General features: G+C 45.6%; 1 protein-coding gene across 1 annotated transcript in view; it reads left to right on the top strand.

The window, feature by feature from the left end:
• Positions 1 to 17,504, top strand: part of PYGB (glycogen phosphorylase B) — a 65,417-nt gene extending 47,913 nt beyond the window's left edge. The window contains exons 13-20 of the mRNA XM_053243548.1: positions 2,315 to 2,416; positions 2,695 to 2,842; positions 4,692 to 4,750; positions 5,658 to 5,799; positions 7,246 to 7,453; positions 8,294 to 8,428; positions 10,189 to 10,255; positions 12,654 to 17,504. Coding sequence (XP_053099523.1) covers positions 2,315 to 2,416; positions 2,695 to 2,842; positions 4,692 to 4,750; positions 5,658 to 5,799; positions 7,246 to 7,453; positions 8,294 to 8,428; positions 10,189 to 10,255; positions 12,654 to 12,806 — 1,014 coding nt within the window. The 3' untranslated portion in view covers positions 12,807 to 17,504. The remainder of the gene's footprint in view (positions 1 to 2,314; positions 2,417 to 2,694; positions 2,843 to 4,691; positions 4,751 to 5,657; positions 5,800 to 7,245; positions 7,454 to 8,293; positions 8,429 to 10,188; positions 10,256 to 12,653) is intronic.
• The last annotated feature ends 146 nt before the right edge of the window (positions 17,505 to 17,650 follow it).

Below are 17,650 nucleotides of genomic sequence, written 5' to 3'. Positions count from 1 at the left end.
TTTTTACCTGGGGTCTGAAAGAACAAAATGATGATGCCAGGCAAATCTTACTGGGGAGGCCGTTCCATAAACGGGGTGCAACCACCAAGGCATCTGCTTTGCATACAGAGAGGTGGTTCCCACGGAACCACCAAGATGGGGTTTGCGAGGAGAGCGGGCTTAGCCCGCTGTCCTTGCAGACAACCCGTCAGTCAGCTGCGGGTGGCCAAAGCGGCTGTCCACACGACTGCCTGCTCCGTTACAGAGCCGGTGGGGGCTGGGGAGTTCGGGGGCCACGCAGCCCCCGGAAGCTCCAGCAGGGCATGCTGGAGAGACCCCCGAGCCGGGAGGCTGCATTTAGCCTCCCTGACGAGGGTCTCCTCGTGAGTTGCTGCGGAGCCGTACCACGGCAACTCACGATTAAAAAACGCAGTTTAAGAGGAGGGGTAGTTTGGCGGGTTAACCGCATGGAGGACACTGGGCTCGCCTGCGAGACCGGTGGTTCTCACAGTCCACCGAAATCGAGCTAAGCTCCCCTAGCCCGATTTCGCCTGATCGTGGGAATAGCCTCAGAGTATCCCAGGTTCAATCCCTGGCATCTCTAAGAACATAAGAACAGCCCTGCTGGATCAGGCCCAAGGCCCATCTAGTCCAGCATCCCATTTCGCATAGTGGCCCACCAGATGCCGCTGGAAGCCACAGGCAAGAGTTGAGGGCATGCCCTCCCTCCTGCTGTGACTCCCCTGCAACTGGTACTCAGAGGCATCCTGCCTTTGAGGCTGGAGGTGGTCTATAGCCCTCCAGCTGGTAGCCGGTGGTAGACCTCTCCTCCATTAAGTTATCCAAACCTTTCTTAAAGCCATCCAGGTTGTTGGTTGTCACCACATCTTGTGGCAGAGAATTCCACAAGTTGATGATTCATTGTGTGAAAAAAAATACTTCCGTTTGCTGGTCCTAAATTTCCTGGCAATCAACTTCATGGGATGAAATTGTTCTAGTGTTATGTGAGAGGGAGAAGAATTTCTCTCTATCCACGTTCTTCACACCATGCATAATTTTATAGACCTTGATCATGTCTCCCCACAGTCGTCTTTTTTATAAACTAAAAAGCCCCAGGTGTTGTAGCCTTGCTTCATAAGAAAGGTGCTCTAGGCCCCTGATCATCTTGGTTGTCCTCTTCTGCACCTTTCCCAGTTCTACAATGTCCTTTTTAAAATGTCGTGACCAGAATTGTATGGCCTTGCCATAGTTTTGTATAAGGGCATTATAATATTAGCCGTTTTATTTTCAATAGGTAGGGCTGGGAGAGACTCCTTCCTGAAACCTTGGAGAGCTGCTGCCAGTCAATGCAGAGTGTACTGAACTAGATGGATCAATAGTCTGACTCAGTATAAGGCAGCTTTCTATGTCCCTAATCCATTGTTTGGTGTTATGACTGAACCCTCTCACAGTAATGGATAATTCAGAGTATTGTGCCGAGTATGAAACTCATACTCCTCAGGCGTGGCTCATTGCCCAAGATAGGGCTTCCTTCTTGCAGAATTGCTTCCCAAATTAGTTTTTTGTAAAGAGGCCCTCAGATACAGCATCAGCAGGATCAAGAGAAAAGACATGGGCAATCAAACTCTGCATCTGTTTGAGGGTCAAAGTACGATAGATACAGTATTACCTTAAGGATGTGCTTTGCAAGCATATGCTTCTTTTTAAAAGTTAAATAACATTTGGATTGGGTCTTTCTGCAGATATGGATCATAGTAGGAGAAGTAGGGGACCTTTAATCATGCCCCCCTGCCGTTGACCAAATCTGGAACAATCCCTGCCTTTTTGCATGTTGTGCATATTGGGCAGGGCCTTCTCAGTCATTGCTTTGCAGTGCCCTCCCGATGGACATCTGCTTCCTGGCTTCCATGGCTACATTTAGGATGCAACTAAGGACTTTGCTATTTAGTCAGGCCTTTGTCCTCTAGGGGGTGCTGTTTTTACTACTGATGCTGCTTTGTGAGCTGTAAGTTATCGCTTTGTGTTTGTTTGTGTTTAATTGTTGGTTTATTATTATTTTAATATTTCTCATGTAAACTGTCTTGAGATATTTTATAATAGTCAGTATATAAATGCAACAGTAAATATTTGCAAAGTTTGTGGAGGGGGGGAACCTCTCATTGGTGTTTCCGCAGTAGTGGAAGCATGTAGCACAGAGATGTTTAGACCTGGGTCCCCAGATGTTGTTGGACCACAACATCTGGGGACCCAGGTTTGAGAACTCTTGATATATCAAGTTTAAAAAAATCAAACAAATGGACTGACGGTTGTGGTTTACTTTCTGTTAACACTACAGAGAATTGGGGAAGGTTTTCTAACTGATCTAAGCCAGCTAAAGAAGCTGCTGGATTTTGTCAACGATGAGGCCTTTATCAGGGACGTAGCCAAAATTAAACAGGTAAGAAAGGCGAGCATCTTAGCCAGACACACTTTTGTAGAGCTCCCAGCTTAGTCAGTGGTGGCACCCGAACAAAAACTGACGGGAAGCACAGAAGGGACCAAGAGCATTTATGGGTGGGCAATCCGTGCCCCACATATTAGATTTCTGAAACTGGGGGGTGGGGTGCTACGGGGGGCAAGCTTCCCCCACCAGAGTCATGCTTGAGCTTAGAGCAGGTTCTGTGTCTAGATTCCTGCTTAAGAGTCCCTGATCAACTCCTGATTTTCTTTTGCCAGGAGAATAAGCTGAAGTTTTCCACCTACTTAGAAGAACAGTACAAGATAAAAATCAACCCTTCTTCTATGTTTGATGTACATGTCAAGAGAATTCATGAATACAAGAGGCAGCTTCTCAATTGCCTGCATATCATCACTCTTTACAACCGTGAGTAGATTAACCAATGAAACAGTGACTTCAGGGCGTTTGAGTTCTTCTCAGTAAAAATAAATAAATCTGTGCCTAAATGTAGAAAACTAGTTTATCAAGGAGATAACCTGGCCCTCTTTCTCTTTCTCCCTGATGTTCTAGTTTTCTACTTGCAGGGAGGCTTTTGGGGAGCATTCAGATATAACATCAAACCACAGTTTGCCCAAACTGTGGTTTGCAATCCAGCTTCAAACCATGATTTCAGATCCTGGTTTGGTGGTTTCTCATAAACCGTGGTTTCTTGGATGGTGTTAGTTCGGACATCACAATTACTATTATAATAATAAATAATAATTAAACTTTATTTGTTAGCTGCCCCATACCTTGTCTGTAATCCTAAGAGATACAATCCAAAACCTGCTAGTTTAGTCTGCAAGCATTGCCTGAGTGCCACTTGCTCATCAAGATTGTGTTCCACTCTCTCAGTAGCTCAGGGCCGTGTGCAAACAGGAGGATGCATATTCAGGTGTTGGACATGAATCTCATATCGTTACAGAAGGGTTGGCAAATTGTTCTGCTCTGGAAGCCCAATATACAGGTGAAACTCGGAAAATCAGAATATCGTGCAAAAGTCCATTAATTTCAGTAATGCAAATTAAAAGGTGAAACTGATATATGAGACAGACGCATTACATGCAAAGCGAGATAAGTCAAGCCTTAATTTGTTATAATTGTGATGATCATGGCGTACAGCTCATGAAAACCCCAAATCCACAATCCCAGAAAATTAGAATATTACATTGAACCAAGAAGACAAGGATTGTAGAATAGAACAATATCGGACCTCTGAAAAGTATAAGCATGCATATGTATTCAGTACTTGGTTTGGGCCCCTTTTGCAGCAATTACTGCCTCAATGCGGCGTGGCATGGATGCTATCAGCCTGTGGCACTGATGAGGTGTTATGGAAGACCAGGATGCTTCATTAGCGGCCTTCAGCAATTCTGCATTGTTTGATCTCATGTCTCTCATCCTTCTCTTGGCAATGCCCCATAGATTCTCTATGGGGTCAGGTCAGGCGAGTTTGCTGGCCAATCAAGCACAGTACACTGTATACTTTTCAGAGGTCCGATATTGTTCTATTCTACAATCCTTGTCTTCTTGGTTCCATGTAATATTCTAATTTTCTGGGATTGTGGATTTGGGGTTTTCATGAGCTGTATGTCATGATCATCACAATTATAACAAATTAAGGCTTGACTTATCTCGCTTTGCATGTAATGCGTCTGTCTCATATATCAGTTTCACCTTTTAATTTGCATTACTGAAATTAATGGACTTTTGCACGATATTCTAATTTTCCGAGTTTCACCTGTAGAAACATCTCAAAAGCCAGAAGGTTCAAGATTTTGCAGGAAGCAAAATATGGTTTGCCTATCGCAAAGCCTAGGAGCAGGGGTGACCCTTTCATGCGGTGAGGTGGTTGCTCCAGGCAGTTCATTGTTAGCGTTCCAACCGGGTGGTAAGAGGCTCCCCTCCGTCACCATCAGCTGCATTCACCATCACAGCAATTCATTGGAGGCCTGCTTTAAAAACCAGATCTTCAATAAATGCAGGCAGGCAGGTAGGTTGGGAGTTAAACAGATTTCCCAGGGCAGGGAATTCTTCATCCTGGGAGTCCCCATGGAGAAGGCAGCTCTACTGATCAGTTCATTGATCCGGCAGCTATATATTTTGATTAATCTGGCAGCTATATAAACCTAAACATGTCCGTGTATATTTCCTCTTGAACGCTGCTGGTCTGCTCTTCTGAACATGTGTGGGTTAACTGCCATCGCCAACCTCTTAATTGCATTGCTTTTTTCAGGCATCAGAAAGGACCCCAAAAAATCCTACGTGCCAAGAACAGTTATGATTGGAGGAAAGGTAATGAGCTGGAGTTGCTGCCCAGGAGCGAAGACAGCGTTCCTCGGCATTTGGAGAGCTCCTGTGCATCCCTCTCCCCACTCTGCCCCAGAGTTGAAATTGGAGGCATACTTCACTCTTGCACCCACAGCTTTTGCTTTTAAGAGCTAAGAATGGCCTCCACCTCTGTGTTTCTGCAAGAGCTGCTGATTCAGGCATTCCTCTTGATTCCATTTCCCTTCCATGAAGCGAGGTGAAGCAGCTGCCTCAGGTGGCGGGTGCAGGGAGGTAGTGGGCCCCACTCTCTACCACCTCCCTGCCTGCCGCTGCCTCTCCTCTCTTTCCACCTTGCATTGGGTGCCTTCCATCAGCCTCCCCAAGGCCTTGGGCCGCCTCGGCCTTGACTGGAAGGTGACAAGCCCAGAACAAGGACTCGGCATGCAGTGACGTGACGGGCAGCCTGCTTTGGGGTTGGCTAGTTCTTGCTCAGTCTCTCCGTCGACATCCAGACTAATGGAGGGGTCTGTTCACGCCTAACACAAAAATCCGTTGGAAGGAAGCAAGGCCAAAAGAGCAGCTCATACAGAGAAGTACCAGCAGCCGCCTCTGTGGGCGAATGCTTCGGACTTGTGGAAACCTTTAATTAAACACAGAAATGAAACATTCGAATGTTCTATTAGGAACTATTTATTTCTTGAGACAGAGTGGTGGTTCTTTCATGGCGCATTAATGGGCCTTTGTAGATTTGCATGCAGGAAGTTCTGTGCATGGAGATCTGCATGGAGCTTGCTGCTTTTCTCCTAGACAGAAGCTTTGTGGTTAATTCATCCACATCACGCCCAGGCTTGAGGTGTTGGCATGATTCTGAATGCCAGTTTGTCCCCCTGGTTCTTTTCTATTAACATGTCTCTTCCTTCTTGACTTCCAGGCTGCTCCTGGTTACCACATGGCAAAACTGATTATCAAACTGATCACCTCTATTGGAGATGTTGTCAATAATGACCCTTACATAGGAGACAGACTGAAAGTCCTCTTTTTGGAGAACTACAGAGTGTCCCTTGCTGAGAAAGGTAAGATGACTCGAGAACGTTTGGCCTAATCTCCCAGACAAGGAAGAAAACATTGATCTTCTAAATTGCAAGTACCCTGCACAAGTGCAAGTCATAGAGCCCGGTCTCACGATCAGTAAGACCCAGTTTGGGAAGGGAAGCGGGGAGAGCGGGCTAAGCACACAAGCAGGGTGGGAACCATGGGCGGCTGGATCGGCTGCCCGCACGTTTGCCGGCTCTGTGATGGAGCCGGTGGGGGCTGGGGAGTTCGGGGGCCGCGTGGAAAATATCCACTTCCAAGGGCCCATGGGAGGCGGAAACGTTTTTCCAGGGATTAGAGGATATTGAAAGAAGTGTAGATATGGAATTAGAGCAGGAATTCAAAACAAACGACCCAAATTTTCCTCAGAAGAAACGGGCACTTATGATAGAGAGAATCCAGGGTCTCTTGAAACAATTTGCGGAATCAGGCCCCCCTAACCCCGAAAAGAACTCCCACAATTCCAAAAATTGAAACAGAAGAAATAACCTCGTACAAACCGTTAAATTCCAGTGAAATTCAGGCTCTGGCCCAGTTTGTAGGACCATTGGGAATGAGCACCTTCCCAACTTGGATTCCTAAGACATTTATTTATTTATTTATGCATGCATGTTTTATACTGCCCTTCTGAAATGGCTCAGGGCGGTTTACAATTAAAAACAGAAACCATTAAAACCAATAACAATTAAAACAGAAATATAAATATGAACACCAATTAAAAAGATCTTAAAAAGCAATTAAACTATTAGAGTTTGGCAGGCACATAATCTCATTGTATCTGATCTGAATGGGTTGGCTGCCAGCTGTTCAGATGATACTGTTGACCCCTCCTTTTTCAGAAACGGGAACAAAAAGGCGTGTCTCTGGGGACTTTATTCAGTTTAGATGCAGAGGTTCAGAACCTGCTTGTCCAATTACAAGGGGCTCAGGCAAAGATAAAAGATTTAGAAAACCAGATTGAGAATTCACGATTGTTTTAGCGTGCAGGGCATACTGGAGAAACCCCCGGAGCAGGGAGGCGGCTTTTCGCCTCCCCTCCAGGGGGCTACTCACAATCAGCAAAACCAGGTTTGTGGAGTGCTTGCTCCGCAAACCCGGTTTAAGGGGAGGGGTACTTAGGTGGGTCAACTGCAGGGAAGCAACCGGGCTCGGCTGCGAGCCCGGTGGCTCCCATAATCATCTGAAATCGGGCTAGCCTAGCCTGATTTTGGCTGATCATGGGAATAGCCTTATTGTGTTATGTTAGTGAACTTGCAGAATGCTGGAATGCGTTGGGTGCTGTGAACTGCAGCGGGCGCTGTGCTGAAGCAGCAGTTTGGGACAATACAATTGCAACAGTGGTACCCTGTTGTAAAGGGTATGTTTAAAATGAAAAGAGGGGATTTTTTCCAACTGGATTCTCTCTTTCACTCCAACCCCCATCCCAGTGATTCCTGCCTCAGATCTGTCTGAACAGATCTCCACTGCGGGGACTGAAGCCTCAGGGACAGGAAACATGAAATTCATGCTGAACGGTGCCCTTACCATTGGGACGATGGATGGTGCCAACGTGGAAATGGCTGAGGAAGCCGGAGAAAAGAATCTGTTCATTTTTGGCATGCGGGTGGAGGACGTGGAGGCGATGGATAAGAAAGGGTTTGTATGGACAACAGCATTATGGTGGGTCCATAGGAATGCCCTCCTGCAAATCTACGGTGCTACCACACTTAGAATACTGTGTACAGTTCTGGTCACCACCCCTTCAGAAGGATATTTTTGAGATAGAAAAAGGTGCAGAAAGGGGCATCCAAAATGATCAGGGGATTGGAATGATTCTGCTGTGAGGGAAGACCACAACGTCTGAACCTTTTTAGCTTAGAAAGAATGTGGGTAAGGGGAGACATAATAGAGGTGTGCAAAATGCATGGTGTAAAAATGGATAGAGAAAAGTTTTTGTCCCTTTCTGTTTCTCCCTGTTTTACCCATGAAATTCTGGGTTCACACAGGCAGCTCTGCAGGGCTCACTAATCCTGGTTAACCTTTTAACCAGGATCCCTGCGATTGTGTGAACCCAGCCTGGGTTAACAATTTGGGCTACATTGGTGCAGAAGTTAAGTTGGCTTGTTTCTTAGCAGACTGAATGCAATGGCTGACATGTCCTGCAGCGTAATACATTCAGTTCTCAACTACCCCACACCACTGAGTTTGTAAAACACACGCCCTCACAACAGTATTGGTGCACTACTACTTACTGTTGCTCCATCACACATTGCAATGTGACTTATGTCCTTCATGCCAGTCACGTCCCAACGTGCAATTGTGCCACAGTAAGTAGTAGCAGCTCGCAACATGGGAGCTTGTTAGACACCGTCCTTGGCATGGGCCACGGCTCGGAACCACCCGCGTTTCACTGTGGTCGATGTCAGCCAGTGACTTGTGTTCCTCCACCAAGAGAGATGCAGAGAAGGTAAAGGTTGTCCTTGTTTTCTCCTTCAGGTACAATGCTAAAGAGTACTATGACAGGATCCCGGAGCTCAGACAAGTTATCGACCAGATTAGCAGTGGCTTCTTCTCTCCGAATGATCCAGGCTGTTTCCAAGATATCGTTAACATGTTGATGTACCACGATAGGTGAGAGCCACCAATCCAGTCCCTTTTGTCTACTGTGAATTGTAACAGTGGTGGGCCATTTCTGTCACACCCTCGATCTCAGACAGTGAGGAGGAAGGGGAAGCTGTCAACTTTTCAGCAGATGCCGGGGTGTCTGAGGGGCAGAGCCTGGCTGTCAGTTTTCAAGAAACGGCTGAGGCAGATGATTCAGAGCAGGCACAACAACCTGAGACAGCAGAAACCGTGACAGACCAATCAGAAGAGGAGCTATGCAAGCAACCTCCACTGACTCCACAACAGAGGCATATTACAAGGCGCAGAACTCAGCTTGAAACTATCAGGAGGAGTAAACGCCTCTTGCAGAGGGCTGATAAGCCTTGAATTCCTGCCAGCTGGGAGCTCTCGGCTTGTACTATAAATTTCATCACCAGCTTTCTATTCACTGCTGGAAAGCAACGTTTGTCAACTTCCATGTTGACAGCTTGCAGCCAAGCCCGATAAAAAAGAATTGTGTCCGAGCCGTATCTGGTTTCTGCAGCTCCGTTTGATACTGTGAACTTCCCTGCCAGGTGGCCAGATACTGACAATTTCACTCTTCATCGCATGCATAGAGTCCCCTGCTCTGATCTCTTTCTACACCCTATTGGTCGATTTATTCTTGGCACTGGTATACCACTTGTCAGACAAACTTCCCAGAAAGGTTTATGTAAAAACTTCGATAAAGAACCATACACCAAGCCACATGTTTAGATCTTCATATGCTGAGCTCTTTAGGCTTTGCCACTTTTTTTCTTCTCTCCTCCCCTCAGAACAAGACAGTTCTTAGGTAGCCCTGTGGTGGCATTTGGGGAGGGAGGGCCCATCTCAGCTGGAACAGGGGAGCTGGATGGTGGCAGCTTCCCTGGCTATGTCGTCTCTCCTCTCCTCTCCTGAGCAAGTTGGTTCTTAGGTAGCTCTTAGGTAGGAAGTACTTTTTCACACAACATATAATCAACCTATGGAATTCTCTGCCACAAGATGTGACAGCCAACAGCCTGGATAGCTTTAAGAGGGGTTTAGATAAATTCATGGAGAACAAGTCTATCAATGGCTACTAGTCTGAGGACTATAGGCTACCTCCAGCCTCAGTGGCAAAATGCCTCTAAATACCAGTTGCAGGGGAGCAACAACAGGAGAGAGGGCATGCCCTCAGCTCTTGCCTGTGGGTTTCTCAGAGGCATCTGGTGGGCCACTGTGTGAAGCAGGATGCCTTGGGCCTGATCCCGCAGGGTTTTTGTCTGTTTACCAGCTGATGTTTACCCTTTGCACTTGTCAGCATTCACAAATGTGCACTCAGCAAACCTTCCTGCCCCAGGAGGTGTGAATTAATCTGAAGCTTAAGGAGGCCAAAATGTGAAGCAGGATGCTGGACTAGATGGGCCTTGGGCCTGATCCAGCAGGGCTTTTCTTATGTTCATATGATGTTACGTTTTTCAAATTAATTTGGGCATTTTTTAAATGGAAAGGCAGGGAATAGGTATATTCATAAATAAGTTCCATTGGTTATCCAATAAAATCCAATGAAGTTATCCAATGAAATGGGGCTGCCCAGAGACGTAAGTTTGGGCGGGGTATAAATGCAATCAATCAATCAATCAATCAAAAAAAATCTAAAGCACCACCTAAAGCATGCTGTTGGCCCATGATCCTTTGCACCTCTGGATCCACAGCATGCTTCTCTGTGCTTCCAGCTCATTAAAAAAACCCAAAAAACAGCCCACTTATACTCTTCTTTGTTGCAGGTTTAAGGTGTTTGCTGATTATGAAGCCTACATCAAATGCCAAGGGCAAGTGGACCAGCTGTACATGGTAAGGCTGGCTTTCGTCACTGTGTGCACTAATTTGCAGTCTGATAAGAAAAGGGGCATTTTTTTGTGGAGGAGATCGAAGACAGCCTCTGATATGGGGCAGCCCTTTCATGAGGCTAGGTGATGAGCGTTGGAAGTAAGAATTCGAAAGCATTGCTCTTAGCCCCGCAGTAACCTCTTCTGGCCACTAGAGGCATGAGGAGTTCTGTTGATAGGTCTTTCTTGGTCATTTAAGAGTCAATTAGAATTGTTCAGCTGTTGAAAGCTAGTGCTGGTCTGGGTATTTTGCTCTTTGTGTCTCTCTGTGTGTGTCTTACATAGGAAACTGCCATATACTGAGTCAGGCCATAGGTCTATCTAGCTCAGTATTGTCTTCACGGACTGGCAGCGGCTTCGCCAAGGTTGCAGGCAGGAATCTCTCTCAGCCCTATCTTGGAGATGCCAGGGAGGGAACTTGGAACCTTCTGCTCTTCCCAGAGCGGCTTCATCCCCTGAGGGGAATATCTTGCAGTGCTCACACTTCTAGTCTCCCATTCATATGCAACCAGGGCAGACCCTGCTTAGCTATGGGGACAAGTCATGCTTGCTACCACAAGACCAGCTCTCCTCTCCTCTCAAGTTATTGTTATTTGTTTCTCGAACTCAACCTGATGATGATCTGGTTTATCAACCTGATGATGATCCAGATAATCTCTTGGGTTAAACGTCTTTACCACCAGAGCATACTCTGCTGTGTGAGGATTTTAATGTTTCTCCTCACACTCTTCAACAACGAGACCGTCACACTATGTTTGTAGAGGGTAGGCCCCAGACTGTCAGGGTTGGATAACATGTTATGTTTCCATGGAAACATTGTCCCTAGATTTAACTTTTAGCAACCGTCCACTTATATGGGGGAAGGTAAAACGGCACCATTGAAATGGGAGCTGAATCTGTCCTCTGCTCCAGTGACCTCAGTTACGGTGTGATGGTGACGTTTTTGTCACCCATCAGCTACATCCCGGATTGCAGCCCATTTTCTTTGTCCTATAGTACTCATAGAAACATAGGAAGCAGCTTTAAACTGAGTCAGGCGGTTGATCCATCTAGCTCAGTATTGTCTACACTGACTGGCAGCAGCTCCTCCAGGGTTTCAGACAGGATTCCCTCCCATCTCTACCTGGAGGTGAACCTGGGATCTTCTGCATGTAAAGCAGATGCTCTACCACTGAGCTAGGGGTCCCATCCCCTAAGAGGAATATCTTACAGGCGTCAGTGCTTATATATTGTCACCCATCCAAGTACAAACCAGGGCAGTTCCTTCTTAGCCAAGCAGACAATTCATGCTTGGAACCAGAAGACCAGCTCTCTTCCCCATTCGCAGCCATTGAGAATGGAGCCAAGCCCCACCTATTAAACAACATTTACTAATTCTATATATATTTATATACTGCTTTCCCACAAAACCTTTCAAGGTGTTTTACATAACAAAAAGAATGGCGGTGGGGGGGAATGGTTCCTTGTCCCAAAAGGGCTCACATTCTAAAAAGAAACACAAGGCAGAGACCAGAAGCAGCCCTTGGAGACATGCTGGAACAGTTAGGCACAGTTACTGTTCCCCTGCGGAGTTCCCAGAGACGTAAGTTAGGATGGGGTATAAATTTAATAAATAAATAAATATAAGAGCGCCACCATTGGAAAAGGTGCCTCTTTGCCCAGCTAGCAGGGATTCTTATTCCGTGGTGCAGCACTTGAATAGTGGTGGTGGTGTTAAAAGCATTTATATCCTGCCTTCTCTGATGCCTGGAGCCAAGGACATCACTAATTGGATTATCCTTCCCACGTGCTCCCAGGCAGGACTAATAGAAATGAGTTACTAGCCATAATAGCCCGGGACGGATAACCCCGCCCAATTCTTTTAGTCCTGCTGCGCTCCTAGGCAGAGATCATTCGTATCTACTCTTATTTCTATTACCTTTACATAGGCAGCTGCCAAATACTGGGTCAGACCATTGGTCCATCTAGCTCAGTATTGTCTTCGCAGACTGGCAGCGGCTTCTTCAAGGTTGCAGGCAGGAGTCTCTCTCAGTCCTATTTTGGAGATGCTGCCAGGGAGGGAACTTGGAACCGTCTGCTCTTCCCAGAGCAGCTCCATTCCTTAAGAGGAACATCTTACAGTGCCCACACACCAAGTCTCTCATCCATATGCAACCAGGGCTGACCCCGCCCAGCTTTCTCTGTGCTCTCCTTATCGTTTACTTTTACTGCCGATATCCTGCCTTTTGATCAATAAGACACCTAGGATAGCCAAAGAAACACTGCGCTAGACTGAAGCCAGAACGCTGGGAACTGGTTGCTTGACCACTGTGCAAATTCCAAGATTGTCAGGCTTTCCAATCGTCTTCACATTTTCTTCCTAGAATCCAAGAGAGTGGACTAAAAAGGTAATCAAGAACATTGCATGCTCTGGCAAGTTCTCCAGCGACAGGACAATTACGGAATATGCCAGAGAAATCTGGGGCGTAGAGCCTTCTCCTGTGAAGATCCCTCCACCCAACATTCCCAGGGAGTAACCTGCCAGAGAGGTGCATGCAGACATCCTAATTGGCTAGCCTCTGAGGCACTCCTGCTTCCTGACAAATGTTCCACAGGTGAATTCAACGTGCATCTTACCACTCGTTGATCGTCTCATATTTATAAAAACATGGTGGTTACTTGAAATGGAGATGACTGGTACTCTGGAGGAGGAGGGGAAAGTGCAGAAGAGTATTTGCATGTACTGTGTATTGAGATGGTACCTGAATTTCCAGACCCTTTTGTTCCTATGCCAGTCCCCCTGCTTAGCTCATTAGGAGATGCCTACATCTGTTTGCAAAGTCAGCTTGCAAACCAAGCCAAGTCTTGGATATGGTGGTGGTGGTGGCTTCTTGAATTATTTCCCCAGCATAAACAGTGCTGCCCTCTGGATGGATGTTAGCTGGTGGCCTTCTCAGACCCAGGAAGGCAGAGTGTCCAAATGCTTGCTTTAATGAGGTTTCAGTCCGATCTGTAGTAGGACCCTCGTTGACCCTTTAGACGCTTCCCATCAAGGCACTCCCATTTCACTGAGCCGTTTGCAGGAGCTATAATTAATGTTCATGTTTTTAAAATCCAAAAATGCTAAAATGACTGCGGCAGTGGGATACGTGCATAGTCTGAAAGGCTGTTGGGGAATATATGTGGTATTAATATGTGGACCTTCTGCATTTTCCCTCGATGTCCTCTCTATTGCCTATATGAAACCAAACGTAGCTTGCCAGCCATGTTTTTGGAGGCCTGCCAAGGGCTTGCCAGTCTCCAAGCAATACAGACAGGAGTCTTATTCAGTCCCTGGTAGACTGCCATGCTTGACTAGAGAGGGCTGCCTTCAGCTTGGTATTTCACAAGCAGTCTAGGCTTGCTGCAGAGGTTGCTGGAAGGGCCATTTCTTAGTCGTCTTCTGCTGTACTTGGGACGTCATGCAGTCATAGCTCCCCTTCCAGTCTAGTAGCCTTTATGCATCTGGACTGTTCCTTGACATCACGTTGAAAGAGGACAGCACCTCACATCCAAGGCCCTTGAGTCTTAATGTCAGACAACAGCAACAGTCTTTCTTTCATCTAGGACTCTTCTTGCCATCCTCCATGCTCCTAAGCGACACATCCACTTGGGCCTAGACTGGCAACTTTGCGCTTTAATTCAAAATACTAGGATCTGAAATGTATGCCAAATGAATGTACATTGCTATTAACTTCCAGAACCAGAGGGTTCATTAAAAATGCTATTCTCCTTTTCAGACAAAGAATTTTATCTTGTTAGTAGATAGTTTTACAAAATGTTGAAAAACACACTACGAAGGATTAAATTGCCTCATCTTTTCTTCTCCTCATTAAACCGATTCTGACAGTTGCTTCATACATGGTCACAAGTGACAAACCCATGGGTGTAGCAGTGGGCTTTATCCACATTCTTCCTGATCAGATGGCTATTCTAGTCAGCAGCTCCAACAGGCGATCAGTGTGGTCAAAGCTGTCTTTTGACTCCATTGGCAATTGTGGACATGGAGTCTATGCACCAAGGAGACCCAAGGCATGCAAGTTTTGGTGCTGAAATATCCCCTCAACAATGGATTAAATGTAATAAAACAATTCTTGGCAAGATCAGTTCATAACAATTACAAAAAGTTTACTGTTGCATCATTCTGTAAAACAGGAGTTCTCAGACTTGTGTCCCCAGATGTTGGACTACAAAAAATGTTGCTGGACTACAATGGCCTTCAGCCATTGTGGCTGGGAATGATGGGAGTTGTAGTCCAACAACATCCAAGGACCCAAGTTTGGCATAAAACATATCCTTATAAAAACCCAACATCCTTCATTGCCATTTTCATTATGATCATATATATTTTCATCTTAACATCTGACACAGTTTTATCACAATATATGCAAAGGAGGCAAGCTTACTCTTTTTTGTCAGTATTTTTGGTGGCATCTGAATAATATAGCATTCTGTTGCATGGACCATAGATTATACTCAGTTAAGAGCCTGTGCTAGATATTTCTATCTCATATATATATGAATTGTAGCTATGCAGATCGAGTAATAGCGGATTTATTTCACAATATGCTTGAATGTTTTTGTGTGTGTGTGTGTGTGTGTGTGTGTGTGTGTGTGTGTGTATATATATATATATATACACACACACACACAAACATTCAAGCATATTGTGAAATAAATCCGCTATTACTTGATCTGCATAGCTACAATTCCTCCTTGCATTAGTTTTCAAACTTTCTGCCTTTGAGGATCACTTTCTATCGCAAACCATTTGCCAAGGAAACCACCTCTTCTTCATTTTCCATGGAACCCATGTGTGTTGCAAGGGATTCTGGGTCACATTCTAGAAAATAGCCTCTGTTCAGACAGGGCCTGGTTTGTTGCTTCGTATGTGTTCCTCCTGGTGAACTGAGTGCATCCCAGCATGGCCAGAAATAGCACACAGTGTTGGGCGAGATCAGTAGTGGTGGGCCAGATGTCTTGCAGGGAGGTTTGTCGGCCACTACGGATCTTCTCATTGAAGAACCCCTGATAGGCTTTCACAGAACATCCCTAGAACACAATTTGCAACACCTGGCATAAGATTCTTTCTGAATGAGTATTTTGATACTGCTGTAACTACCAACTGGTGCCTAAGAAGGCTCTACTTGCAGGATGTATTTTGACAACTGAAAGATACCCCCTGCGGTCCCCACGTATAGATACACACTTCCTGATTATCAGATTCAAGTTCATTTTATCCACCAAACGTGTCTGCATCCATGATTTAAAACGGGTAGACAACCTTGGTTCTCCAGCTGCTGCTAACCTACAACTCTCATCATCCCCAGCCACCATTTGTTGTGCCTGAGGATTCTGGGAATTGTAGTTCAGCAGCAGTTGGTGAACCAAGGGCGGCTATCCCCAATTTAAACCTAGGTTGCTCAGCTCCAAAATGTGTGCTGTCGTTTCAGATGTTGACGGTTAAGAATTAGTGTTTTGATACCTGCTTTAGCTAAAATCTTATAAGAATGTGTGGCCGACATGATGTGCAGTGTCTTGACAACGCTAACAGCCACATAAGGGCTGCTGTAGATGTGTAAGGCAACCTCTGTGCTATTGATGATGAGCTGGTGTGAAAGCAGTGCTGCTACACCTACATTGGGGTGAATGGGAATAAATGCAGCAGCAGCAGAAAGGTCAGACACCTCGCGTGTCCTCAGCAGCCCTGAGGTGGTTCATAGCACTGCCAAGACACTGCACAGCATGTCAGCCCTGTGTCCCCTCTAGGCCCACCTGTTGAAGAGTCTTGTCCATCCTTTTCTTGCAACTTTGACCTGTAGATGTTTACAAACACAAATGTCAATGCTGTTGCCCTTTCCCAGTCCAAACAGCTGTGTTGACTGGCAGCTGAATGCTGTATATCAGGGCCCTCCTGCAGATGTTGGCCTACAATTCCCATAATCCCTGGCTATTAGCCACTATGGCTGGGGATTATAGGAGTTGTAGTCCACAAACAACTGGGGGTGGGTGGGGCTAGGTTGAGCAGGTCTGCTGTATATGGAAATTTAAAAGCATTTTTGTTTGAGGCAATGTACAGGTTCTCTCTTTGGTGCAATGCCTCTAATGGCTCATTCACACAGACAAATCACCACGTGGTGGTAGTGGTGACGTTCCCACATGCATATGGGAATCAGCCCTTGGGGCAGTTAAGACAAGGGCTATCCTTGGCAATCTCATTCTGCAGAGTAGATTTACAGTCTGTGCTCTAAGTGGATCATTCCATTCTTGTTCTTCAAAAATAATGCACTCCCACTAACTCCAAGTGTTCTTCCCAGACAGAGCCGTCATTGATGTCCCAGATAATTTCATTCTGCAGCTCCAGGTTCACGGCCCATTGTGTTTGCAAAGGCTCCACTCTACACACTCATCTCTCACTCACTTCAAAAGGTCTTCCCCATTCACTTCAGCAGAGGAGCAAGACTGCTTGTATCCTTTTGCACTTACAAAGCCATCCTCCACTGAAGTGAATAGGAGAGCCCTTGCAGATACTGGAGGCATGTGCAAAGTGTGTAACATTCCGAGCTGGGGGTTCTGGGAGGGATGCAGGTTGCTTGCAGAATGCAGTGATGTGCATTAATAAGGTTAAATTCATCCGTCCGGAAATTGTTTCTAAGTTGATCAGTGTTTATGTCTGTTATGCAGCCCATATCAAAGAAGAGAATAAGATCATGTGTCCTCACTTGGCAAGATGATTTACTAAAGATATTATGGGAGTGTTTTTTTTTTGGTTTAAATCTGCTTTGAGCCACCATAAACACCACCATTTATTTCTGTCAATAAAGCCCTATCATGCCGTGAGTATAAGATGTATATGCATGCAGACATTCCCAGCTCTTGTGTGTTTTGGCTCTGCGCCTTGTCTGACAATGTGACATCATGTTACTGAGATGTTCTGGTCTGTATTGCAACATTGTGAGCGACTCTTTCTCCAAAGATGGCTCTTTTCAAACAAAGAAATGTTGTGCAGAAGAACTGGCGGTGACTGAATCTCTGGCTTACCAAAATGCTCCATTGCTTGCAAAATAATTATATTTGCCACTACCATTGCACTTTCAAAACTGTGGGACTTTCAGTTTGCGTGTCTGTGTGTTTCTAATGTATTACTGTTATTCTCCTGTGCTTTCAAAATTATTAAAACAAATCACACAAATGTCCCTGAACTTCTATCTTTTATCTTCCCCTGATAAGACCAAATTACCAGCTACAGGATGCGATGGCTACAAAAAGATTTAGCTATGAAAAACTGACTAGGCCCATAGTTTTCTAACTTTGTGCCTTACCTATCAGCAACAAAAAAATT

Source organism: Hemicordylus capensis, chromosome 1 (genome assembly GCF_027244095.1).
Source record: "Hemicordylus capensis ecotype Gifberg chromosome 1, rHemCap1.1.pri, whole genome shotgun sequence".
NCBI lineage: Eukaryota > Metazoa > Chordata > Lepidosauria > Squamata > Cordylidae > Hemicordylus > Hemicordylus capensis.
Note: the sequence above shows the minus strand (reverse complement) of the source record. Positions and strands in the feature narration are given on the sequence as shown.